Below are 27,659 nucleotides of genomic sequence, written 5' to 3' on the forward strand. Positions count from 1 at the left end.
GCCCCAGCCTGGCCTGCGGCGGCGAGGGCGCCCTTGCTCCTCCCCTCGCGGCGCGGGTGTCCCACGCTGGTGCTCCGCGGAACGTCGCGGCTCCCGGCGTTCGGGTCCTAGAACGTTGCCGGGTCCGGGGGTTCGTGGCTCCGAACGCTCGTCCTAGCGCGGCCGCCATGAGCAGCGCGGGGCCGCCGGGCCGCCTGCGGAGTTACCCGGCGCTGCCGGTCTGCGTGGTGGAGGACCACCAAGATGTAAGTGTCTGGGACCAGGGGGAAGAGCCTGACTGGGACCCGCACGGCACCGGGACTTCTGCTGGGGCTGGAGCCGCTGAAGAGACCAGTCCAGCCCGCACCTCCCGTCCTTGGTTTCTGGGAATCAGTTACCACCGTGACCCTGATTCTGCAAGCAGATTATGTCAATGCTGCACTAAGCCCGGCGTTGTGGGACCTGGCGTGCACCCGTTGGGTTTCCATTTAAGCATCTGCACCACGTTGTAAACCTGATTTTACGATTACTGGGTCTGGGCTCACAGCCATGTTAACGCATCCATACTGCCCCGCCACACACGCTTTCTTACTGGGGCTTGGGGCTGGTGCTGCATCCACCCTTCGAGATAACAGGTCTTGTAGTAATTCAGTCGCTTTTGCATGACCACGTTATGCTCCTTCAATCATCCCTGCAAATACTCCTGGCACTGACCGAATGGCTTCTGAAACTATACAGACCTAAGCACTCAGTGTAGTGGGCGAGTTACATTCGTGGGCGCTAAACTTTCGTGTAGATACTTACACAGTTAGGTGGATGTAAGTTGCCTTAGGAAGACCTAACTCTGTATTGTAGACCAGGCCTTTGGCTCATAAGGACCTGGGTCCTGATAGCTTATTGACCTGAGTTAGACAAATTTCTTTGTGGACACGGGTGGGATCAAGCCTGAGGCCGAGCCCAGGTTTAGAATGCAGTGTAGATTTATATACCCTTAGGCATGTGTTTAATTTTACTACTACTAGTACACTTCAAATTCTTATGCAGGAATGGGCCTTGGGAGATAAAGGGCTTGTGTAAACATACAGCACTGCAGCTGCACTAATGCTGCTGTGCTCCTGTGTGACTATGGGTTTGGCTACACTTGCAGTTGTACAGCGCTGGGAGTTAAAGCTGTATTCGTACAGTAGGGAAAGCGCTGCAGTGTGGCCATACTGACAGCTACCAGCGCTGCAGTGTGGCCACATTTGCAGTGGTGTTGGGAGCGGTGCATTATGGGCAGCTATCCCAGCGTTCAAGTGGCTGCAACCTGCTTTTCGAAAGAGGGGAGTGGGGTGGAGTGTGACAGGGAGAGTCGGGAAGAGAGAGAGAGTGGATTTTTGGAGCCGACACTGTGTCAGCTCCCTGCCTTGCAAATTCCAACCAGTCTTAAATGCAAATAACCTTCAGACCAGATAAGCAGCTGCTCCAACCCCCCCCACCCCCCCCCGCGCCTTAGCTGTGGACATTCCCTGCCTGCCTCTGCTCCAGCGAACAATTGCTGTTTGTATTTTAGATAAGCAGCTCCCGGAGCCCCGAGTTCTTTAGTTAAAACCATTATGGGAAAATTCCGGAGGTCAGTTACAACGTAGTAAGATTAATCACTGTTTACACTGGCACTCCAGCGCTACAGCACCAGCACTGTTCTCTTAATTCCTCTCGTTCATGTGGAGTACAACCAGCGCTGTAGCCGGGGAGATACAGTGCTGTTTGTGCCTTGCCATTGTGGATGAGGAGTAAGTTACAGTGCTGTAAAGCCACCACCAGCGCTGTAACTCTCAAGTGCAGCCAAGCCCTTAGTGAAGATGCTACCTACACTGACCAGAACTTCTCCCATCAGTGCAGGTACTCCACTTCTCTCAAGAGGTGGGACCTATGCTGACACAAGAAATCCTCCCATCAAAATAGTTCTACCTACACCACAAATTCAGTTGGCATAACTCACCCAGTGGTGTGGATTTTCCACGCTCTGGTTGACGTAGTTACACCAACATAAGTCTGTAGCAAAGACTACTACAGAGCCCCTTCCCCTTATTTTAAATTATGTTCCTTACTTTGTGCCTAGTGCATCACACCCTTAGCTAATTAGTATAGGATGTGCTTTGTCCCATATTTCAGCAGCCATCATACAAATACTAATCCTCATGATACAGAATAAGATTTTTGCACCACAAATATAATATTGTGTCTTTACAAACTGTGTTTTTCATGCAGTTCTAATTATTGCCTTGCTGCTTAGGTAATCACCTCAAATAACATGCCATTTTTCCACTTTGGCCATCGTTTAAGGAGTGACCACCTCCGCACAAGGTGTTTATGATGCTCTGAGCTAATTGGCAGTGGCATGACAGGTTGACAAATTGGGATTGGCTTCCCAAAATCTCCAAAATTTTCCATATGCACCAGTGAACAGGTTTAGTGGCTGTTGTGTAATCCTTGTGATCTTTTCTTTTCTGATCTTTTTCTCCTCCACTGGTAGAAGCAGTGTAGAAAATGCACAATCTGACATATGGAAGCAAAGTGCTCTGCAAATCATAAGCCTTTCTGTAGCCAATCCTGACACTAATCTGCACTCACCCTGCTGTTGACTGCTGTGAGATTGCAGTATGCAGAGTACAGTGGCAGGATCTGGTTTCTTATAATGTAATCGAAGATGTTCACTACTCTATGACAAGTGTACTCTGGACAGTTATCCCAGGGCTGAAAAAAATCTATTGTTTAACCGCAAATTGCTGGTTTCATTTCTGGAAAATACTCACCTACATCACGTTGATGCTGAGATGATTAATTGATGTTTGTACACTGCTTTGAAATTCTATATAAAGTGCAAAGTACTCACTACCATATTAATAAACAGAAGGAAGCTTTAGCAGTTTTTCTGTTGCATAAGAATGGGGGATGTGAAATGTAGACAAACTCTTAAAAAAAAAAAAGTTATTCTAAAATGCTTGCTTCCTTAAAGGGGATTTTGAATCCCTAGTTTATTCCCTGGTAAAAGTTTCTAAAATTCCTTGCTTATAAAACGCAATTTAAAGTTACAATGTTGCTGTTGGATCTGTTCAAATAGATCCTTACGCATGTGCAGAGATTTCAATGTGATGTGTGGATATAAAGAGAATTGTGTAGAAAACTGAAAAATATTAAAGCTTGTCAACAAACCCCCAAAACATTTTGCAGAATAAATTATACTAAATAGCAGAAGTTTTGCAGTATTTACAAATGACAAAAAGTATATAGCATACCTGTAGGTTGATGTAGGAAAAGTGTTTATTAAAATGTTAGGAGAGAAAATTAAAAATAAATCCTTACAGTATTTTTGAAAATGTTGGCATAACTCATTTAAGATTCAGATTTGTGTCTTAATCTCGGCAGGCAGAGTCCTTCCTGGAATTTGTGGAAATGAACTGTCATCATGTAACATCTCTGAAAAGGCTTTCCCCCCCCTCATTTGCTTTTTAAAAATATCAATACTCTTATGCAGTGGAAAATGGAGACAAGTGTTATACAGCAGTTTCATTTTATTACCTGGTAGAGTATTGCCAGATCAATCAGTGGCTAGACAGATTCTAACCAGAGTAGGAAAACCAGTCTCAAAAGAGCCCATAAAGCTAGAGATTGACCAGAGGCCTACATTTCAGTAGTTGGTGAAAGTCCTTGCACCAGCTGGATATTTCTGTTGTCTTCTGGAACACTTGGTGCACTATGATTGGCTGCTGACTGTGCACCAGCTGCCCTTCAGAATGAGCAATTATTTAATGGGGCTGTGAGATGTTTTATCTACAGCAGCCATTGATATTTACAAAAGCACCCTCATACTAAACAGTTTACTTTACCAAAATGCTATAAGGTTCCTACTAAAGTGTTTACTGAATTAAGGACCCTGCATAACTAAACCAGGAACAATTTATGATCCTGTTACTGTTGGAAACAATATAAAAACAACAACAACAACAACAAAAAACCCTCTCTTGAAATTATTTTGAATGAGACCCAAGTACAGTTATCCATATAAAGCTGAAACTTTGATAATAGCTCTGAAAAGAGAATTAGAGAGACAAGATAGGAGAGGCAATATCTTTTATTGGACCAACCTGAAGTTGGTCCAGTAAAAGATATTACCTCACTCACCTTGTCTCTTTAATTTCCAGGGACCAACATGGCTACAACAACACTGCAGACATGAAAAGAGAATAGAAATAGAAAACAGTTAAGTGTTCATGGAGTTCTGCCAACACCACCCAAAAGGCAATTGGTGTAAATTTTGAACATTAAATTAGTGTAATAAAGACTGTTTATATTTGCTGTGTATAGAACCTATCAGTGTGCAAAAACCTTAGAGCTATACACAATACATATGCCTTTCTAACATGTAGCCACTCCGGCGTGGAGGGCATTAACACACAGCAGTCTGATTAGTTGATAGTAGGCACTGGGAGAGGACATTGTGGTCCTGTGTGCCAGGCAAAGCTCCACTCTTCTGAAGATTGCCTTGGGTTGGTTATGAACCTCCCATTTATTTATTTTTCTTTCTAAGGAAGTTCAGTTGCATTAAGTGCAATCAAATCATTCATTTGAAAAACAAAATGTATGAGTCCTTCAACTTTCTGTCTCTAATTTGCAGAGATAGCTATGGCACCAGAGTAGTTTCATCCTAAGGCTTTAGAACTTGCAATTCAGTGTTTGGGATCTCCAACAGGATTCTGCCCTCCTTTTTTTTTTTTTTTTTTGTGCTTAAGAGAATGTCTGTTTAAACTTAAAGTCACAAATAAATACGTGCTAAAGTTGAACTGAAAGGCTAGCATCCAAGTTTAGTAAATTTAGAATTCTCTGCCTCTCCTGCAGCATAAAGGCTTTGTCTACACTACAGCTTATCTCGGCATAACCTCTGTCGCTGAGGAGAGGTGACTAAATGACCCCCCTGAACAACATAAGATACACTGACAGAAGCTGTGCTGGTGTAGATAGCACTATGTCAGTGGGACATAGCAACAGCTGCTTGTGAGGGCTGGAGTAATTAAGCCGACGGGAGAGAGCTCTCTGTCATCAACTTAAAGCTGCTATATTAGAGGGCTTACAGCAGTTCAACTACATTAGTGCAGCTGCACAGCTATAAACTTGCTAGTGTAGCTGTGCCCTAAAACTCAAACAGTTCAGAGAAGTGCAGTTTCTGACCCTTTACATGTCAAAAGTTAACTACTATAATAATGTGAAGGCATGGAACTAAAAGCTCAGGTCTTGGCAGGCAGTAAAGGAGGATCAAATTTCAAGCATTTTCTTTTAAAATCATGTATTTATAGGGGGTTAATCTTATACATATATGTAGTGTTCAAGATTAGGGATTTAATCAGTTGTATTAGGTTTTTGAAAGTAGTTCAGTTCATGTTTACCATATAAAACGTGCCAACTGTATTGCCTGTGATGCACAGGATATGCAACCTACTTCATTAACTAGTCGGTGCAGTATCATGGAGAGCTGGGGGAGGACAGGAGATTGAGTGCTCTGTTTGGAGGAATTCTGACTAGAGAACTCAGCCAGGGGTTGGAGCAGCTTGTGGATAGGAATTGAACAGTCCAAGGGTGACAGGAGCTTAGAAACTCAATTAGATTTAAACTAGCTGGTGCCTGAGTGTGTGTGATTTTTCAGCTGGTTTTACCTTGTACTGGACAAAGTCTGAAACTTTTGAAACCCACTTAAAAAATCTGGTGCAGTGTCTTCTGGCATAGGGTGGGGAACATGGATCATAGGCAAATTTTGACAAAAAAATACACACTGATATATTTTATGTATTTATATTTTCACAGTTCTCAGAAATTATGGGAGGGTCAGACAATAATTATTTAATGAGAGTATACATTGAGATTCAAAAAGTTGAAGATCTATAATCATTGAAACACAAATTGTCAATGTCACAGCTTTGCGTTTATGATGGGTAAGCAACTGGAGAGGCTGAAAACAGCCCAGTCACGTATGTGTCTATTTTATTGTCCACATTATTTTGCCATAAATATAACATAATATAATCAATGAGATATTGACAAAGTAAAATGACATCCAAGAAAGTACAAAAAATAGCTATGAATTATTAAATACAAAAAATTAAGTGGTCTAAACATAGTAAATGAATTTTTTGGTCTGTGCTGTATATACCAAATGTAATTCACCCAAGAGCAGAGGGCCCATTAAAAGCTTTGCACACCTCTCTGCACCTGCCATAGGAGAACCATTTCGTGCAGAGGTTTCTGCCTTCGCTGGGTGCCATGGATGGTGCTGTTGGCAGTGAGGAAGGGTTCAGGCTACTAAATTCATAGTCCTTTTATGCAGATTCAGTTGCCTAAAGAGCACAGAAAGGCTCCCACCACTCTGCCAGTTGGTAGCCTCACATAAACTGAGAACAAGTTAGCCTTGCCCTGTCTCTTGTGGTCATGGGGGCTGTATGTCTACAATCTCCCAGGCTGACTCTTGGTGTCAGCAGAAGGCCTGTGAGTGCCCTACAGCCTGACTCATAGGCAGGCTTCACTGAATTTGAGTTTTATTTTATAATTTTGATGGATAAATGTCAATAGTTATTTTTTACCTTTTTTATTTTTATTGATTTTTTTTTCACAGTTGCGGGAAATTATGGGCGAGGGTAAAACATTGGGATCAGACAATAATTATTTAATGACGGTTGAGATTGAAAAAGTTAAATCTGAATAATTGTTAAAACACAAATTGTCAACATCAAATGTCAAAATGTACAAAATAAATGACCTTAAATCAAACTCTAATAGGTTCTTCAGGAGCATTTTTCTTCCCTTGCCTATCTGTAAATTTCATTTATTACCAATGGAAATATTTTTAATCAGTTTGTGTGTGTTCAGTGCAATCAATGTTTACCAATATTTACAGATCAAAATCTAATCCATCCATGTCTAAACATAGAGCAGGAGGAACTTTAGTGTATGGAAGCCAAGAAGTGTGGGAGGACAGCCAGGTGGGGGCTGCGCGGGATGGATTTGGGTGAAAGAAATGGGAGTGAGATTAAAGCATTGGTGAAAAGCATTGCTGTAAACAATGCTGCCCTGAAGGAATGAAAGGGAGGGAAAAAAATTGTAAATTTTCATGCAAACTACTGTATACATAGCCCTTGGGCTTGTCCATGATACCAACAAGGTTGTGCTGCACTGATGCATTGTTTTCTGCTTGAGGAATAATTATGAGGCTGAGAAGACAATGGATGGTATTTTGCCAGTGTTTTTGCTTTTAACAACGTTTCATTTTTTTAACCCACTTGTAACACTTAACACATTTTTGTTCATATTGTTTTAGGTTCTGCCTTTTATCTATCGTGCCATTGGATCAAAGCATCTCCCTGCCAGTAACATCAGCTTTGTTCATTTTGATTCCCATCCAGACCTTCTTATTCCTGTGAATATGCCAGCAGACACGGTCTTCGACAAAGAAGTTCTTTTTAGGTAATGTCATATATTCCTCATCAAGAAACTCTAAGGGCCAACTCTTGCCACTCTCATTTACATTGAATATCAGAAGAACTGTCCTCAAAGTAAACGTGAGCAAGATGGGCAGAAGTTGACCTTGAAAGTATTTTCAACTTTTTCACTCATGCTCAAAACTGACTTGTTTATGTTCAAAGGATGTTTTGTGGTTTAGGAATACAGTCAAATGCTGATGTTACCCTCCGTACATTGGATTAATACGTTCTTGTGACTTGGTTGCATTTTTAATGGTTCAGCAGTATGCCACTTGTTTGACAGTTTAGACTATGTTGTTTCTCTGAGCAGCATTATAATGCATCGATGTCGACTGATCATTTAATCTGAAAAATCTTATTTAAAAAAAAATGCCTTCCTGTCATAAACAGATAGTAGGAGTTAATAGAACAGAAGTACTTTATATCTCTTTTGCCTGTAAAGAGTTAACAAGATCAGTGAGCCTGGCTGTCACCTGACCAGAGGACCAATCAGGGGACAGGATACTTTCAAATCTTGAGGGAGGGAAGTTTTTGTGTGTGCTGTTAGTTTTTGGTTGTTGTTCTCTCTGGGTTCTGAGAGTGACCCAACATGCAACCAAGTTTCTCTCCAATCTCCCTGATACAGGTTCTTATAGATTCAAAATAGTAAGTACTAGGTGATAAGGCGAGTTAGGCTTATGTTTGTTTTCTTTATTTACAAATGTGTATTTGGCTGGGAAGAGTTCAAATGTGTATTTGGCTGGAAGGAGTGCAAATTTGTATTTTGCTGAAAGGATTTTACTTTGTATTTGTATACTTAGGCTGGGAGGATATTCCCAGTGTCTATAGCTGAAAGACCCTGTAACATATTCCATTTTAAATTTACAAAGATAATTTTTACTGTTTTTTCTTTCTTTAATTAAAAGCTTTTCTTGTTTAAGAACCTGATTGTTTTTTTTATTTTGGTGAGCCCCAGGGGCTGGGTCTGGATCCACCAGGAAATTGGTGGGGAGAAAGGAGGGAAGGGACAGAGACAGATTAATTTTCTCTCTGTGTTAGGATTACTTTCTCTCTCAGGGAGAGTCTGGGAGGGGGAGAGAGAAGGAGGGGGAAAGGTGAATTTTTGTCTCTGTTTTGAGATTCAAGGAGTTTGAATCACAGTAATTTTCCAGGGTAACCCAGGGAGGGGAAGCCTGGGAGAGGCAATGGGGAGGGAAAGGGTTTACTTTCCTTGTGTTAAGATCCAGAGGGTCTGGGTCTTGGGGGTCCCCGGGCAAGGTTTTAGGGGGACCAGAGTGTACCAGGCACTGGAATTCCTGGTTGGTGGCAGTGCTACAAGTACTAAGCTGGTAATTTAGCTTAGAGGAATTCATGCTGGTACCCCATCTTTTGGACGCTAAGGTTCAGAGTGGGGAATTATACCATGACACTTCCCCTCCTAATTCTGTAAAATCTATCGGCCTTTTTCCTAAGTAACGCTGCAACAGTGTTTAAACTGCAGGGTTGAAATCTGACCATACTAAATCAGAGGTCTTTTGCCAGTGAATTCAGTGGGGCCAGGATTTCACCGCGACTGCTTAGGTAGATGAAAGACCAGTGCAGTTGTGGAGATATGTGTACACACTGTGCCCTCTTTCTACTTCATTCTTGTAATTGGGAAGGGTGTTGGAAAGCTTAAGAATTTTAATACACTGGTGAGTCACAAGAACGGAATGACGACACTACTCTGTGTTTTGGTTGTGTTTGTTTGCGGAGGAATAGGCAGTTTGGCAGCGTGTGTCATTCCACTAAGGAATTGAGATATTAATAGTGATTTGAATGTGATTTTGTAGGGGCTAATCAATCAGTCTTTACATTCAAGAAAATATTTCAGTCAATTTTAGGGTAGGTTACCTTGACACTGACAGACTCTTAGATTTAGTTTTGATTTGTCATGGTGGTGTTGAGCATACTCCATTTCGTTCTTCCTATGTCTGACACACAAAAGCCAGCAATAAACCAGGCTAGTTTATAATCAAGTGTTTTATTGATGAGGAAGACTATTTGATGGCATTACTGCACTATACATATGTTACAAAACCAAAATCCTAACTTTGTAGTATTGTTATATAAATTTTAAATAAATAATTTCTAATATTTTTAGGTCTTGTGATCAAAGATTTTCCTGATAATGTTTTACTAGCAAAGTTTTTGTTTTGTGACATAAATCGTATGCATACAAAATACTGACGCTTGCTGGAAATTACACATTTCTATGTAATTCCAGTATATAAGAGTCATCTTTTTTGTGTTGCTGACACACTTTACATATAGGGAAAGTTATCGTGATTTCATATTTCCTCTCCATTCATTTACAGTGAGCTAAGTATTGAGAACTGGATTATGCCTGTTGTTTATGCTGGTCATTTTTCTCAAGTGATATGGCTTCATCCAAGCTGGGCTCAGCAAATCAAAGAAGGAAAACATGATTTTTTAGTTGGTAAAGATACATCGACCACTACAATCAGGTAATGTATGTGCTATCTTTTGCTAGTAAGATAAGTATAGATCTCATTTTCTTCTGCCACTGTTTCCCATGTACATTTTCTTGGATACTTAGATAAAACTGGTGATAAATCCATGTTTCTGAATGATAATTTAGTTGTGTATATATGACTCCTTTAGGGCCAGACATGAGAAAAGTTCAATGAATAGTTACACTGACAGACTGGGCCTCTCATTTCCTTTTTATGGATACCATTTTGTAGAGAATTATACTACACTTGTCACATTTCAGTCAGTCAAAGTGCAAATCAAGTGCTCTGCTCCTGAAGGTTGAAATCGTGGGAAGCAGTATTCTAGGAATTACAATTTTTTTAACTATACTGTTCTTGATATATTGTTTTTGTCAGTGATGTGAAGTGTGCTCATTTTAACTGTAAACCAACGAAGTTTTTTGGATAATTAAGCTTTTTTTTTTAACTCAGTAACATTTCCATTGTTTTCCCAGCAAGGTGAAAATACAATTATTATCTGGCTGCTTCTTTCATCACTTGCCCTTTAGTCACACAGCACCAAATCCTGATCTTGCTAACAGTGGTATAAATCAGGCATATCTCCATTTGAGTCAGTGGAGCTACACTGCATAAAATAGGTGTGAAAAGAGAATTGGGCCCACTGAGTGCAGCTGTCTTCTTAAGTAATAATTTCATTACTATTTTTCACAACTTTTAAAATTATTTTTTTTCACAGTATTGTTCATCATAACCTTTCATCGCTTTAAAACTGAAATCTTTCCTTACTGGACTTCATTTGTCACACCACTTTGTTTTGTAATTTGTGGTTCTTGGCTCCTGAGTGTTGGGTACCTGTTGTTCATTTTAACAACATCAAAATATTGTGTTTTGGTGAAACCGCACAAAAAAGTGCATGTACTGTGCAGCAAAAAAGAACATAACATATGGAACATGGTTAAAAAAAATCCTTTAGCAATATGTTGTCCAAAGGTAACCTGGATCTTGTTTTTGGTAGTCCACCAGGAAGATATGGTGGCCCCAGATGTTGTAGCCATCTGTAATTAACCATGTGTGCTAATCTTGAAGTGTAGTGTTGGGTGCAACTGGCTAAGAGTAGGAGTTTAGCAAAGCAGAAAGCTTCATAGGCCAAATATCTATGTTCTTACTCCTGTTCAAGGGAATGTAAAGAGAAACTGACATGGAAGTTCAGTTTTTCATTTTCAGCTTCAGTTTGGACATGCTGATCAGTTAGGGTAAAACTTCCATTGACTTCAGCGGCACAATCAGGCTCTTAATTTGCCCAGGAGTTTTAAGAGGAATTCAGCTCCTTAGCCAAACAACCATAAATAAATGTTGTTTGTTTGAACCAATAGTCATGGGCTACTGGACTATACTAGCCTGCCTGTCAACTTTGATAACATCCCTTTATCCTCTGCCCCCTTTTAAAACACGTTAAATCTTAGTTTGAGTGTATGCTATGTTTGTATGAATTTAGTTCTATCCACAGCATTCATCTTCAAACCAAGCGTACCACCGACAGCGTCGGTGCAAGCTTTTCTGTGTATTATGTGCTTGAAATGACGCTGGCCTAGCCCTCCTCCCTGGATGAAAGAGCAGTAGTTCAATCCTCACGTCCATTCAGACTTTGGATTCTCCACTGAGACTTCCAGTTAGTACTGACTATGACTGAGTTGCTCTCATTTGGACACCCGAGAGCTGGATTGAGACCATCACATTAATTTTACATAGTGTACCAAACAGCCTCCAAGTTTGCAGACACTACTGACTGGTTGGATTTGATTGGGTAGTCTAGGGGTGAAAGGCTCCTATTAACAAGCCCCTAAGCTATCCAGTCTCTTTCTCCCCCTTTTTTTATAGACATATTTTTTATATCACATTCTTCAAGGTAAGGCCTCTTGCATGTTTTTAAGTTCTTTAATTGAGCATTGGTACAGTTATAGAGAATAGTATTTATAAATCCAAAAAAACATCTCAAAGACAAAAAGAGCTCTCCTCCTGAAGTGGTCTTGCACTTTTATTAGTCTGAGTCTGCAGATTCAAATTGCACTGTTTTAACGTGTGATTAATATAAACTGGCTGGGGATTGATTGCCTCTTGAGATAGTCCTCCTACTTTCAAACACTTTGAGGAAAAGCTAAATATCCCTTTTTTACAAAAGTGGTTGCCTGTGTTGTCTTCAGGATTTTCAGAGCATACTTTATGGTGGAGTTATTCAGCTATCAAGAAAACTAGCATATTTGTGGGAGAGTAGAACTTTCAGTGTTATTGAAAGTATGTGCTTACATAACATAGGTTAAGGCTAGTTTATAACACAGATTAAGAGTTGTACTTTTGTTCCTTGCTGTGCCTTTGAGGATTAACTCAAGAGCGTCCCCCTACTGATTGGTCAGTGGAGTTCTTCCTACTAGAGGGGAAAAGAGGTGGCTGTGATCACAGTGAACAGAAATGATTCATTTCTCTGCAGTACTACTATGTCAGTGGTACAGTCACTGAGCTGTTGTTTACAGCCATTGGAACTATAAATGTGCTAGATTGTTTTTTCTTATATAATTTTATCAAGATGTTATTTTGCAGTTAAAGCTAGTGCCCAAAGTTTCTGTCATTACTGACCTTGGTTGGATTTGATTTGGTAGTCTCGGGGTATTTAGATGCCTAAAAACGCCCTACCTGCTTAGGCGCTCTTGAAAACCTCACTAGGCACTTACATGCATTTTTAGGTGCTTGATTGTCTCCGAAATTATAGCTCCATGTTCTTCAAGTTTTTAAAGTTTAATAGATCGCATTCTCTCCCACCTGGTTTTTATTCATGGATTGAAAGAGGAAAGCTAGCTTCCCTGCTTCTTCAGTTCCCAATTGGTTTCTCATCTTTGATTGAACTAGTTCAAATGAATAAAATATTCTCTCTGCACCTGCTAGCTAAACAGAAACAAAGTAATTAGGAAAAATTGTGCATAACGAAAACTGGAAGTACTTACATTTGAAAAAACATCAGTACCAGGATTGGCTCAACCATAAAGACTGAAAATAATATAGATACATACTTTAGCAATACATGATGTGACATATTTATAAAGCTTGAGCTGACCTCAAAAGATAAAGATCTTATCCCCATCCTCATCTCTCGTGCCCACTCCCCACCCTGATTCTGTATAAAGCTAAAAAAAAAAAAAAAAAAGCAGCACCCTTTACTCATTAAAATTTGAGGACGACTTACTGATGCAGCATTTTTTTTTAATTGAAATGATTTGACTAGATTATAGTTAGTTTAGGTCTTGTCAGAAGAGACCACATTTTCACATTTAACTTTAAATAGGATTATTTTCAAAAAGAAATTATGTTTTAAAATCTTTTTTTTTTTTAAACCAACTATTTTTCCCCACTCTACTTGTAACGGATAGCGAAATGGACTAGGAGTCAGGACACCTGGCATTTACTCCTATCTCTGCCACTGACCTCCTGTGTGACCTTTGACTTTCACTTTGCTGTGTTAACTTCCCCTTTCTGTAAAATGGGGAGGTGTATATTGATACATCTCTTCTGCAATAAAGCACTTTGAAATCTATGCATGAAATATGCTATAGAAAAGCTAAATGCTTTATGTGTTTATTCATAATATTTTGTGTATAAGTTATTTGAGCACTTCTGAGTGCATATCAAACATGACTTAAAATATGATCTAAAAGAGACAATATAGCGTAATAAATTCCAGAATACCAAATGTAGAACATGCATTGCTTCACAGGTATATAGTATGTCATCATATTGGCAGGATTAGAGAGATACTTTTCTTTTATTATATTCTGATGGCAAAATTAATCTTTTAAGCGCATATAAGGATGAATCATTCTATTACCATTTGACATTTTTATGGGGCTTTAATAAATAATATGAAATATATTTTGGTACGTTCCCTCAACAGCACTAAGACGTTACAAAAGAAAAAAAAATCAGTTTTAAATTTAACATGTGAGGAGTCTAAAAATAATCTTGTGTGTATATGTTACATTGTCTACAACCCATCACACACACTCACTTTACTTTCTCAGGGTTATTTAATGTTAGGTAGTAACACAAGGTTGTTTCTCATCTAGTTAAATCATACATTAAGTATGCCCAATTCTCTGTTCCAGGGTTACAAGTACTGATCATTACTATCTAAGCGATGGTCTTTATGTCCCTGCTGATCAGCTAGAGAACCAGAAGCCTTTACATCTGAATGTCATTCTTGTTAATCCTACTGAAGCATCCAGCAGTCAGGAGGAAAATCATGAAATATCTTCTGCAAAGAGACCGAAGTTAAATACAGATACAGCAAACACTGCTACTGCCTCTTCATCAGAGGCTGAAGTTCCCAGCAGTGACCTCTCAGATTCAAAGGCAGAAGGAGGAGAAGAGAAAACATTTGCACAAGACAAATTGGAGTCCTTAGCTTCATGCTCTGTTGGAAACCATGCATGCCAACTTATGGAGATTGTTGAAGTTGTTCTTCAAGTACTACAAAAGGGAGATGCATATGTTTTAGATATTGACTTAGATTTTTTTTCAGTTAAGAATCCATTCAAAGAAATGTACACCCAGGTGATAACATAAGCCATCCTGTTATCCTTCGGACAAAAGTGAACCCCAGAGAGAATGTGACTATTAATAGTCTGTAGCCATACCACTTTGAGAAGGGATATTATCATATTGTTATAAAATACACCCAAACTAATCTTAGCTAAGATAATCAGCTGCTAAACTAATCAGATGTGGTAAATATTTAGATGGGGGTAACCACAAGGAAAACCCAGGTGCTGCGGGGATTGATGTGCTGATTCAGCAGGTAGAACTCTTCCTTTTGAATCGCTGCTGAACAAATGCCCCAGTTTGGTGTTACAAGCACAGTTTTGTCTTCCACTTGAATTGTAAAACCCAGGCCAAAATTTTCAGATGTGGGTCCCCAAAGTTTGGCTTCCAAAGCTACATTGATGTTTTCTGAAATACAAGTGGTCTGATTTTCAGTAGTGCTGAGCACTCAACATCTCTCATTGCCTTTTTTCCAGTAGAGGTAAGGAAGTGGTAATATCAATGTACAAGGCACTGATAAGCCCTCATCAGGAATACTGTATATAATTCTGGTCACCTGTGTTCAAGAAAGATTAATTCAAACTGAAACAGGTACGGAGAGAGGCTGCTAGGATAATGAGGGGAATGCAAGGCCTGACTTACATGGGGAGACGTAAAAAAACTTGGCTTGTTTGATATAGCAAAATGAAGAGTGAGAGGGGATCATGTTTGCTCTCTATAAGTACACGAGGAAGGTAAATACCAAAAGGGTGAAGAGCTATTTAAGCTGACGGGCAATGTTGGCACAAGAACAAATGGGTATAAACTGGCCATGAATACATTCAGGCTGGAAATTAAACAGTTTCTAACCATCATAGGAATAAAGCTTTGGAGCAACCTTCCATAGTAGGGACAAGAAGCCTAATTAGTTTTCAAATGGATCTTAATAAATTTATGAATGGTATTATATGACACAGTTGCCTGTGATTGTAGGGGATTGGACTCAATGACTCAGGTGCCCCCATCCAGTCCTATGTCTTAAATGGAATTTTTAGGTGCTCATAATTTGTGAAAATCAAGCCACTTATATTGAGGTGCCTAAAGGTGGATTTAGGAGCCCAACTAGGCACCAAGTTTGAAAATATTGGCCCAAGATGCTAACTGCTAATGGTAATAGAAGCTCCCGTATCCCTTTTCCCCATGAATAGAGTGTGTGCTGGTCCTAGTCCAACTTGGGCGATTTCTTTTACCTTTCTTTTACTGTTTACTGGAGAAATGCTTTCCCACCCCCTGTATAAAAATGTGTAACATCCTATGCTCACACTCGCTGATGCCCTTCCATTTTAGCATTTGTGTGAAATCATTGTGACAAGCTGCAAAGGAAGCTGTTCAACTTCAGAATGAAAAGAAAGAGAAGGAGGGTGATGTTATAATAGTACATTCTAAGAGTAAAATCCCACTCCCAAAAAAGATTTAAAATACATTTTGAATACGGTTATAGTGCCCTAAATTAAAGCAAAATTGTAAGTTTTTCCTTCTGTTGCGCTTTGCAATTTTAGCACCCCCGAGTCCTACAAGGCGAGCAGATCCCTGTGCCCACACAAAGCCCCTTCTGTGATCCGGTAACGATTGCGGTTGTGGGCAGCTTTTTCATTACTGTCTCTCTATTTTTAGGGTTGCTAACGCAGCCAAAGAACTATGTCCACACTTGGGATATGAGGTCTCAACTCTTCAGCAATTTTCTTTGATGGATTAAAAAAAAAAAAAAAAGCAACAAAGAGTCCTCTGGCACCTTAAAGACTAACAGATGTGTTGGGGCATAAGCTTTCATGGGCATTCACCCACAAAAGCTTATGCTTCAGTACATCTGTTAGTCTTTAAGGTGTCACAGGACTCTTTGTTGCTTTTTACAGATCCAGACTAACACGGCTACCTCTCTGATACTTTAAAAAAAAAAAAAAAAAAAAAGTGTGTATATGGCAAGGGGGTTAATCAGTTGTGAGTAAAACTTTATTAGCAATTTAAAGAGATTTTGTACCCATATAATACCCCCAAAAAATCCTGTTTCTTGTAGGTTCTTTAGAAATGAGTCATAAAATTTGTCAGTCACTGTGTGCTTGAAACCAAGAACCCAATTGTCCCATGCATGGGAACATCTCCCACAGGAAAGAGGAAACTCTTCAATTCTCAGATCACAGGCTTCACTAAATTGTCCTGTCCAGAGGAGAGATTTGCCAGTCTAAATCTGCAGATTCCCCAACAGCTGAGGAGGGATGCAGGCCATCCACACAAGGCCATCCCTTTAGAACCATGCTGTCCTGGCCACTATGCAGCTGCAGCCTCAAATCATAGCTCTTGTCATATGCAGCAATTCACTGGGGCCTCAATTCAGGAAAGCACATTTAATTTTAAGCACATGAGTAATCAACCCTGTTCACCAAAGCACTTAAAGGCTTGATTTTAAGGGCATAGCTAAGTACATTGAAGTCAAGTTTAACGTTTAGCATATGGTTATGTGCATGGAGAGTGGAGTGGCTTTCTCAGACCACAGAGGCTTTTTGCCATAAGACATATAGAGTGCTTCTGCTGTGTTGCAGGGATAAAGCTATCTTGTTAAAATCAGTCATAAAAGTAGTTTCCTTTTGGAGGTACAGGAATCTGAATGCTTTGCTTCATTGTATTTCTATTTCAGTATGTTTCCTTTGAAGCCACTTAAACTATGTTTCCTTCCCCTTCCCCTTAAAGGAGGAATACAAGATTCTGCAAGAGCTATACGGTTTTAAGAAGCCAGATAGAAATCCAACAGAGGTACAGTATTTCTTTCTAGGATGGGTGAGAAATGTGAAAATGATTTTTGCTTATACTGCAAAGACCCAGCGCTGTGACAAGAAGCAGAGAGACATTAGGGAAAGCTGTGAAAGATGCTTAATGAAAGGGTCGCCAGTTAAGCCATGTATCATGCTTAATGCTATTCTACAGGGCCTCAGGAAAGCTTTTCTAACAAACATTCTTTATGCTGTTCTGTTAACTGCATGGAGATTTAGTGTGAGTGTAAAATTTAATGTGTGTAAACAAAATGCTAATTAACAAAAGTGAAACAAAAACAAATCATGCATGTTTTTTTGTTTCCATTTGCTACTTTTTCTCCTTAGTTTATTTCTTCTTTGTAGTAGAGATGTGACAAATACCTGATCTGCGTTCAGTGTATTATTATCAATTTATGTATACCCAGAAGTGCCTATATCATGCTAGTGTAGCCTACTTTTCGGTGTGCATTATTTGTTCTCCATCTGTTCCTGATTCACAGTATATATCAGCCTGTTCCAGCTGCCAGCTAGGCGACTGTGTTTCAGCTCACCTTAAGACTCATGTTCTTAGCTCTCAGTGCAATCCCCAGTGACAACAAAAAGGTTGGCTGTTACACTAGGCACTGTGCCTGGCATATCTCACAGCCTAAAAACAGACTCTGAATAGATTCAAAATATATAGTTGTGCTAACGATATTGTAAATATCAATGTGTAAACTTATTCCTAAATGACTCCCCATGTTTTTCCGTCAGTCAGCAAATTTCTTGTAGGCATCAAGTGGTGAGTAGAGGCTTTCTGATCAAGGGTAGGTACTCTAGCCATAGAAGAGAGTAAGAATGGTGTTATGGAGATGTTTGTGTGAGAAGCTGAGAACTGCAAGGGACAAGGCTACCATCCTTGGCAGAATGGAATGGATGGGGAGAGGTGCAATGCTGAACAGGGCATGGGCAGCATCATGCAAAGCTTTAAAATTAGTAATTAGATGTTTAACTTACATGTGATGGAGGTGGGGAAGCCAGCGGAGATATATGTGCCCAGATCTGGGCTCTTCGCAGATGAAATAAGCATTTAAATCTCTTGGATAGTCATCCTTCTCAATTGTGTCAGTGTCTGATAGTCAGATGTACTTAGATGTACATTTTTAACATACTATATTGCAAATAGGGCCATCAAGCAAATAAAAAAAAATTAAGCATGTGATTAATGGCACTGTTAAACAATAGAGTACTGTTTATTTAACTATTTTTGGATGTTTATACATTTTCAAATATATTGATTTCAATTACAAAACAGAATACAAAGTGTGCAGTGCTCACTTTATATTTATTTTTTATTTCAAATATTTACACTGTAAAAAACCAAAATATTATTTTTCAATTCACCTAATACAAGTACTGTAGTGCAATCTCTTTATCATGAAAGTTGAACTTAAAAATGTAGAATTTTGTACAGAAAACCCTGCATTCAAAAATAAAATAATGTAAAACTTTAGAGTCTACAAGTCCAATCAGTCCTACTTCTTGTTCAGCCAGTCGCTCAGACAAACAAGTTTGTTTACATTTGCAGAAGTTAATGGTGCACGCTTCTTGTTTACAATGTCACCAGAAAGTGAGAACAGGCATTTGCATGGCACTGTTCTAGCTGTCGTTGCAAGCTATTTACATGCCAGATGCGCTAAAGGTTCATATGTCCCTTCATGCTTCGACTACCATTCCAGAGGACATGTGTCCATGCTGATGACGGGTTCTGCTTGATAATGATCCAAAGTAGTGCAGACTGACACATGTTCATTTTCATCATCTGAGTCAGTCAGCAGAAGGTTGATTTTCTTTTTTGGTGGTTTGGGTTCTGTAGTTTCCTCATGAGCGTTGCTCTTTTAAGACTTCTGAAACAGCATGCTTCACACTTCATTCCTCTGAGATTTAGGAAAGCACTTCAGATTCTTAAACCTTAGGTTGAGTGCTATAGCTATCTTTAGAAATTTTACAGTGGTGTCAAATTTGCAGTGAAAGTGTTCTTAAAACAAACAACATGTGCTGGGTCACCATCCGAGACTGCCATAACATGAAATATATAGCAGGAGACATACAATTCTCCCCCCACAGAGTTCAGTCACAAATTTAATTAACACTTTTTTTTTTTTTTTTTAAACACACATCATCAGCATGGAACCATGTCCTCTAGCACAATGGCCGAAGCATGAAGAGGCATATGACTCTTAAGCGCATCTGGCACATAAATATCTTGCGACACCAGCTACAACAGTGCCAGGCGAATGCCTATTCTCACTTTCAGGTGGTATTGTAAATAAGGAGTAGGCAGCATTATCTCCCATAAATGTAAACAAATGTGTTTGTCTTCACGATTGGCTGAACAAGAAGTAGGACTGAGTGGACTTGTAGGCTCTAAAGTTTTACATGATTTTGTTTTTGAGTGCATTTATGTAACAAAAAAAAACTACATTTGCAAGTTGCACTTTTATGATCAAGAGATTGCACTACAGTACTTGTATGAGGTTAATTGAAAAATACTGGGGTTTTTTTAGCATTTTTACACTGCAAATATTTGTAATAAAAAATAATATAAAGTGAGCACTGTACACTTTGTATTTATGTTGTAATTGAAATTGATATGTTTGAAAATGTAAAAATCAAAAATATTTAATACATTTTAATTGATATTCTATTGTTTAACACTGATTAATCACGATTCATTTTTTTGAGTTAATCACATGAGTTAACTGCAGTTAATCAACAATCCTAATTGTAAAACTTTCATATTTTTCAAAGAAGTGCAGGGATTTAGGCATTCATCTTCTATTAATCTCGATCCCCCGTGCTACTTTCAAAATATCTGCCTACATTTTTATAACCCTGTGCTCTGTAGTGACTTCAATGGTACCTCTCAGAATCAGATCCCATATTACCATTTAAGCATATGTAATAAAGTTGCTGATATTCTTCAAGGTATACAGCAGCTGGTGATATCAGAACACTTCCCAACCAGAAGGAATTATCATTTCTCTATTTTTTATGTCTGTCAAATACCCTTCTTAGTGATTTTCCTGTCTACGTTTATTGTGCTGATCATCTTTCATACTCATGCTGTGAAATTCGTATCATTTGATGATGTTGTTCAGACCCTGATCCTGCAAATACTTGCATGTTTACTCATGCCAGTATTCTCATGAACTCCAGTAGGATTTCTCTCATGAGTAAAGTAAAACAGGCATTTAACTTAGAATTCATCCCTCCTTTTTTCATGCAATCCAGGAAGAAAGTGGTTGAAAAATCTCCAACATACATAGCGCCTTTTGAAATATTGATAAATCCAAAAGAATTTTTAAGTTTTGTTTTTAAAACCTATACATATCCTGAAGTTCTTGCTTTTTTTTTAATTGAGGCAAAACTGCTTATCTCTCGCTAAGTATTCATGTTGCATTCATTACCATGGCATTTGAGAGCTTTACAAACAAATCCAGCAGTTAATCTAACATACTTTTAGTTCTTCTCAGTCTTTTCTCTAAAATGTAGATACAGAACATTTTGTTGTTAGTGAGCAGAGATGGGTTTTACTCTGCATTGGTCTGAAGGTGGTAATCTCTGATCATTCATTCTGATATTTTGGAAGATGTTCTACAAACCAGCTGCCCAGAAATCCCTGTTCCATTATTCTCATCAGACTAATTACTTCAGGATTTGACACATAGAGCGAACTGTGTCCTTCATCTAAGGAAATAAGATCTTATGCTTGTATTGTTCCTAACACATCTACATATGTGTTCATTCAAAGGAGGGGTTGCTGGACTGTGTTGAAAATCGTGTCCATCAGCTAGAAGATCTGGAAGCAGCTTTTGCAGATTTGTGCGACAATGATGATGAAGAGACTCTAAAAAGATTTGCCTCATATCCTAGGTAAGGGATTTTAATGGTTAAAAGAAAAAACTCTCCTCCCTTTGGTCAACTAATAGCTTGTGTATCAGAATCGGCATGAAGAAATTATTATATTTAACAGTAAAGTGTTTTTCATTACAGTTGTTGTTTTTGAGCCTCCAGCTGGTACTGGCCAGCTTCCTACAAACTTACATCACTTGTGATGGTAGCAATCTGGAAATCTAATGTATAGGTTGTTCTTATTCTTGCCTCCCTTTGCACTGGTTGCTTGTCTGCTAACTGCCTTCTCTTTGTATTTTTGCCTGCAACTCCTGACTCCTAGTCAGTACTTTTGATTTTCTCCAGAAACCCACTGAACAGTATTCTTCCTCCCACTCTGTCAAGGAGCTAGCTAACTTCTCCAAACACAATCAATCAATACCGTCTGGTTAGACCTCTCTTCTACCTCCTCCCTTCATGTGCAGGATTTCTCTTGGACCAATAAGTGTTATTCCTAGTCAGATCCAGAGCAGGGACACAAAAAACCTCCAGACCCTTGTGACTGGTCTTTTATCCTCCCATGCTGTCAGCATCACAAACATTGTTACATTTCTAAAAGAGACGCCCACCATCAGCAGAAGACTGAAAAATGCTAATTGTAATTCAATAGCTCTTGGCATGTTTTTGAACATTCAAGCTGCTGGACAGAGCTAGAGGGATATGATGATAATTTAACTTGTCTAAAATATACAACTTGGAAAATTCTTAGCTGCTCCTTTGAGTGATGGTCCCTACTTTATTCCATGGAGGGTTTAGGCATGTGTCCGTGCGTCTGGAACCAGATAATTTGAAAGTAGTAGAGTCTGTTGGTCTGCACATGCTCTCTTGCTTCCCCTTATGGTTTCTTTTGAGGCACTAAAGGGTGTGGCTGACTGACCACATCTCCAGTTCCTTCTCCCCGCCACATGGTCCAAGTCAGAGCTGCTAGTGTCCTCTCATCTCTGACGCCCTTTTAAAAGAAGAGTTTTAGAAATTATGTATAGTTAGTTTTTCTTCTACTGTTTTTTTTAAATGTAGTTTAGTTTTTAGTAGGATTTGGACTTTAGGAGAATCAGTTTACCGGTCTCCCACACACAGGTACTGGAGTATGCGAAAGACACCAGGATTCAAGATCTGTGCCTGCTGCCTGTGTTAGTTTTCAGTCAGTGAGGAGCACCAACACTGCCTCTACCGCTTTGGAAGAGCACACATTTCATCCAGGTGCGGTGTCTGCTAGTCCTTCCCAATCCATACTTGAGCAGGCCGGGTTTTCTGCCTCAAGAAGGACCTCATGGAAGTGGCCTGAGGCCTCAGTTGGATCCAGGCCAGGGAACTCCTCCTCTACACTGGCCTGAGAAAGCCAGGAATGCGCCTCTGGTTACAGAGATCAAATCTGATTCCAGTGGTACCACCACTAGAGACCCCGTGCCAGGGCCTAGTCATGGGGCAAGGAAGTATGCACATAAGCATGGCAGTAAGTCTTACTCCAAACCAAAGGATAATGCACCTTACTTGAGTTTCAGCCGCAGAGAGGTGGCATATTCCAAGGCGCACAAGAATGACAAGACATAACGCAGACCAGTGGGTCCGCCGGTACCAAGCACCGAGCCCTGCTCACTTTCAATATCAGCGTCCCTTAAGACGAGGGATCTGTTGGTTCCAGGACAGTCCTCCGCTACGGCGCTGGCTCCTGCTACTAAATGGGTATTGTTAACACTGGGGTACTCGGAGTAAGCGCCAGGGCCATGTGAGCTGTTCACCTTAGGGAAATCAGAATCTCCAGGCCTTCCTCTGCCACCCACACCAAGGGAGGTCTGATCTTCTCTCCAAGACTTGCCAGTCAGGTCACGCTTTCCTCCCTCCTTCCCCTCTGCTGTGGATCTGTTAGATTTGTGGTGGAGAAGGAACTGGAGACCCAGTCGCTCCGCTTTACCCATTATCACCTCAGATGAAACTATGAGGCGAAGCAAGGACATATGCGCAAACTGACAGACACTACTACTTTCAAATTCTCTGGCTCCGAACACATGCTGCACATACATACACCTTCAGTGGAATATAGATAGGGACCACATCTCTCAAAGAACCTCCAGTTACAGGTAAATAACCTTCTCTTTTGTGGAGTTGAAATCCAAGGTAAGAGAAAATGTTCAGTTTGGTTTGTTCTAGTGATAAGTTATTTTCATAGATTTTTAAGGCAAGAAAGGACCATTATAATCATCTAGTCTGACCTCCTGCATAATGCAGGCTGTAGAACTTCACCTAGGATTTCCTGCAGCAGCCCCTGTAAATCAACTTACCTAGGGGATCCTGTCTCTCTATGCTGCTCCACTGGTCCCTCTTCACCACTTCCAGAATGACACTTAAAGGAGCTGTGATGACTAGGGCTAATAAAAAAGTGTCTGTTTTCTGTGGATTTTTGGGGGTGGGGGGTGGAGGAGGGTCAAAACTGAATATCTAATTTTTTTTTCAATTTAGTAATGCTGCCACAGTGCCTCGTGGGAGCTGTAGTTAAGCTGTCTCATGCCCCCATTCTCCTCTACAAACTGGGTTCCACAGCCAGACTACCATCTCCCTTTATGTGCTCTGTGGTGGTTCAGCAAGAGATGAGTCAGTGGTGCATATTGGGAGACCTAGGAGACTCGATAAGCCTAGTCCATAGTTGAGAATAGGAGCATGACACCTGAGCAACAACTCCCATGAAACACTGTCAACTTCTACTCAAAATTTTCTCTTAAACCAAAGTTTTGACAAAAGCCAGATTTTTCCATGGGGAAACTCCCAACCCCAGTATTCCCAGCAGTTGTAGTGATGTGTTAGGAATGTCCTCCTCTGGCTTCTGAGTAACAACTGCAGATGAGACTCAGATAGAATTAATACAACCTTGAAAAAGTAACTACCTCATGCATATCTAGAGGTACAAGGAGGTGGTGCCTGAGAGAATGACCTCCTCTCCAAATCCCATGTAGTCTAAATGCAGGGGCAGGATGAGGTGAGAAAACAGCAATGCCATGGAGCTGGCACTTTTCCTCTCACAGAAGCTTGGGAAGTTCCGGAGACCCTGTGCTTTGTTCCTGGGACACGAGGCACACCATGGTATTATTTCCTTACTGTTTTTGGCTGTGTTAAGTACGTGTGCTTCTAGCTGTTAATATAACTCACATATTTTCTTTTTACCTCAGAATGAAACCACTGGTTCAACTTGTGCATAGTTTGAAAAATCGGATGGAAACCCCAGACTATGAAATGGTAAGTCATTGGTAGGAGGAACTGGAAGCAGACAGCTTACAAAATCATATATTCAAAAGGGCAAGAGAAGACTGGGGAAACTTTTTGGCTTTGCCTTTTGAAATCTTAAATGTTTGCGGGAAGAAGGTTTTAAAATCTTTGTATTTCAGCCAGAATTTTCAAAAATGGCTGCCTGAAGTTAGGCCTTCATGTCTGTATTAAAGCACCTGAAAAATGGCCTGATTGTCAGGAGTGAAGAGTGCCGAGCTGTTGCTGTCACAATCAGATCACTCAAGTGGAGATAAGGACTTCAGAACCTAAATTGAAGCAGTCTCTCCCACCCCAGTCCCCTTTTTAAGTTCTTGGTCTTCACCTTTGATAGGCTTTCTGAATGCTCTAGTAGAAAAAGGGAGGTATATTATAACAAGCAATGAAACTAGTTAACAGCATCTAAAAGTGTAAATACAATAACATTTGTGCTTTTAAATACATTTCTGTAGTTCCATTAGTTACTTTAAAGAAGTACAGTAGCTACTAAACCTTTAAAGACAATTTAAGCACTGTGCTGTATGAATCAGCTTTGTGAATAGGAACATTTCTTGTTAATTTTAATCATCCGCTTTATGCAGTAGTGAAATCTTTGTTTAATTTATGTTTAGGTCCATCAGGCTGGTCTTACCTGTGATTATTCTGAACTTCCACATCATGTTAGCACTGAGCAGGAGATAGAGGGCCTCATGCAATCAGTTAAGCATATACTGAAAAAAATACCAAAGCCCACGCTTGTGACAATCGCTCGGTAAGTATGTGTTTTTATCCTAAACCCAAAGGTGAATTTAAAATCTATTTGCTATAGTAGATGTTTTTTAAAAAGTCAGTGCTCGCTACAGTACAGGATTTTCACTGTACTGTGGAGTTTCCTGTATGTAACAGGGTGATCTGTCCCATTTAAGGCCATTGAATACTGCGGTCATTCTGTCCTGTACTGGGCTCTTTAAGGATAGGTGTTCTGGGGGAGGATCAATAGATCCAATAGGCTGGGAATGGGGGCCACCTGATCGTAATGTTCAGCAAGTGAAGGACTGTATTGAGCTCACTTGGGAGAGTCTAGAGTTGAGAGATGTAGAGAAAGGTTTCCTGAAGCAGAACCCTAAGCCTGAAGATGGTAAACTGAGAAAGACAAGGAGAATTACAGCTGTGGAGATCCTGAACCAAGGGGAAGATGTTTCTAAGACCAGGGCAAGGAGGAGACCTAGAGAAAAGACTCTCCAGAGAGTCCAGGGGGCTGGAGAGCGACTAGCATAGCTCTCGGTGTTTTAAAGCACTTTGAAATATATATAGCCCTGATATCAGGGGCTATATAAGTTCAAAGTATTAGAAAACTATTTCTCATTATGGGCATTTGATTTTTTTTTTTTAAATCATTGTTACAGATCAAGTTTGGATGACTATTGTCCTGCAGAGCAAGTAGATCTAATTCAGGAAAAGGTTCTGAATGTACTACACTCAGCCTTCGGCACTCTGGATGTTCATTTAGAGTACTCAGCAGATTCATCTGTATGAACAAACTTCCCCTATTCTCTTAACTCAGGAGAATTATATAGTTGATGTCAACCTCATAGGAATATATAGAGTGAAAATGTCTTGTGCTGAAAACAGTTCCCCATCTTCCCACCACCAACAGCCATTCTCATACTGAACAACTTCCATATAAGCAGAGATTCACTATATCTGAATACATTATAAGGAGAGTCCATTGTATTGATGTATATCACTTTTTAATTTGTATTTGGGCTATGTAATTGACCAAAATCATTTTTTTAATATACCTGTAAGTTTCTTATTAGATAAAACTAGAAAAAGTGTGGATAAAAAAAAACTACTGTTCTGTTTCAGCAGGTGGCACTAGAAACCAAGCTATCCAATAATTTGAATGGTAATTTCTAATTGCACTCTCTTTGTTGCACTGGTTTCATATCTGAAATATCCATTTTAATTGTGGTCTTTGATCAGACTTGGATTGTTGGCTCCAGATTAAATACACTGTTTTAACTATAGTACTTTTAAAGGCTAGTATTGTGAAGAGAAACTATTTTTAGACCATGAAGACACTATGTGACAGAATTAGACACACACTTAAAATATCTGTAAAACAAATCTAACTTTTTGTAAGTAGATTTGTAACATTCAAGAAATCAATCATTCATGGTACCATTAAGACTTTGGTTTCACACAGTGACTTTTGCTCATTCCCAATACTGGTAGTACTACAGATGAGCCCTTAGTGATCCCTCTCCCATTCCATTCGTGCAGCTTATCTGCTACTACCTGATCCATGGAGTGCAATTTATATTTATATTATTTTACATTATTATAGTCCATTTATTTTCACAAGGCACCTATGCAACATCATAGAAATGCAGCTATCTCCAAGGAAGAGGGTAACAGCTCATCAGTACACTGAGGGGAAAGATAAAACTTTGGCCAAGGACTGGCCAACACTGCTACAAAAGATCATGAAGTCTTGCTGTGTCCACAAAAAGCCTGAGGTTTTTTTTAAGATCTCAGCTGAAAGACACACATGCAATAGTTGCATGACATGTGTTGTACATACTACTTTGTCCTCTAAAGCATGTGTCCTTGGTAGCTGTTGAATTATGCCAGGATTTGAACTAGTGATATCAGAGGATGATAGTTTGGCCTCATTGAAGTCAGTGGCAAAATTCATATTGACTTCTGTGGAGCCAAGATTTTACCCAGAGATTCTAGATATTCCAGTCTTCATGCTTAGAACATAAATCGATCTTGTCTGGCCATACATGCATTCACAGCCAGAGACAGTATGTCACTGTCATAGACATTTAGAATTTAAGGGTTAGGAGTTGAGAGCAAATGATCATCTCCAGAATAAAAAGGAAACCAGCAGTCAATTGGGACTGATCTGGGAGAGGGCACAGGGAGAGAGGGTGAAGACATTGACTGGAATATATTAAATTTGTTTTGAATAAATATTTTTGTAGTGTTCTTTTCAAAGTATGATTTGAGTTCTTTATGTATGGTGGTACTTTCTCTTCCACTTATTCATTAGATTGTTTTACTACTTCTGCTGTTAAATAATTTAATATAAAAACAGATATTAAGATATTTAGCTCACTACATTCTAAATTTGTAAAGAGAAAATATAA

General features: G+C 39.6%; 1 protein-coding gene across 1 annotated transcript; it reads left to right on the top strand.

Moving 5' to 3' along the window:
- The first annotated feature begins 94 nt into the window (after positions 1-94).
- Positions 95-27,510, top strand: C2H5orf22 (chromosome 2 C5orf22 homolog). The gene is made up of 9 exons (XM_050940098.1): positions 95-245; positions 7,325-7,470; positions 9,824-9,973; positions 14,113-14,560; positions 17,273-17,335; positions 21,128-21,249; positions 24,429-24,495; positions 25,134-25,273; positions 25,908-27,510. Exons 1-9 carry the CDS (start codon positions 168-170, stop codon positions 26,035-26,037), a joined length of 1,344 nt encoding a protein of 447 aa, XP_050796055.1. The 5' UTR covers positions 95-167; the 3' UTR covers positions 26,038-27,510.
- The last annotated feature ends 149 nt before the right edge of the window (positions 27,511-27,659 follow it).

The sequence above is a fragment of the Gopherus flavomarginatus genome, chromosome 2, assembly GCF_025201925.1.
Source record: "Gopherus flavomarginatus isolate rGopFla2 chromosome 2, rGopFla2.mat.asm, whole genome shotgun sequence".
Classification (NCBI taxonomy): domain Eukaryota; kingdom Metazoa; phylum Chordata; order Testudines; family Testudinidae; genus Gopherus; species Gopherus flavomarginatus.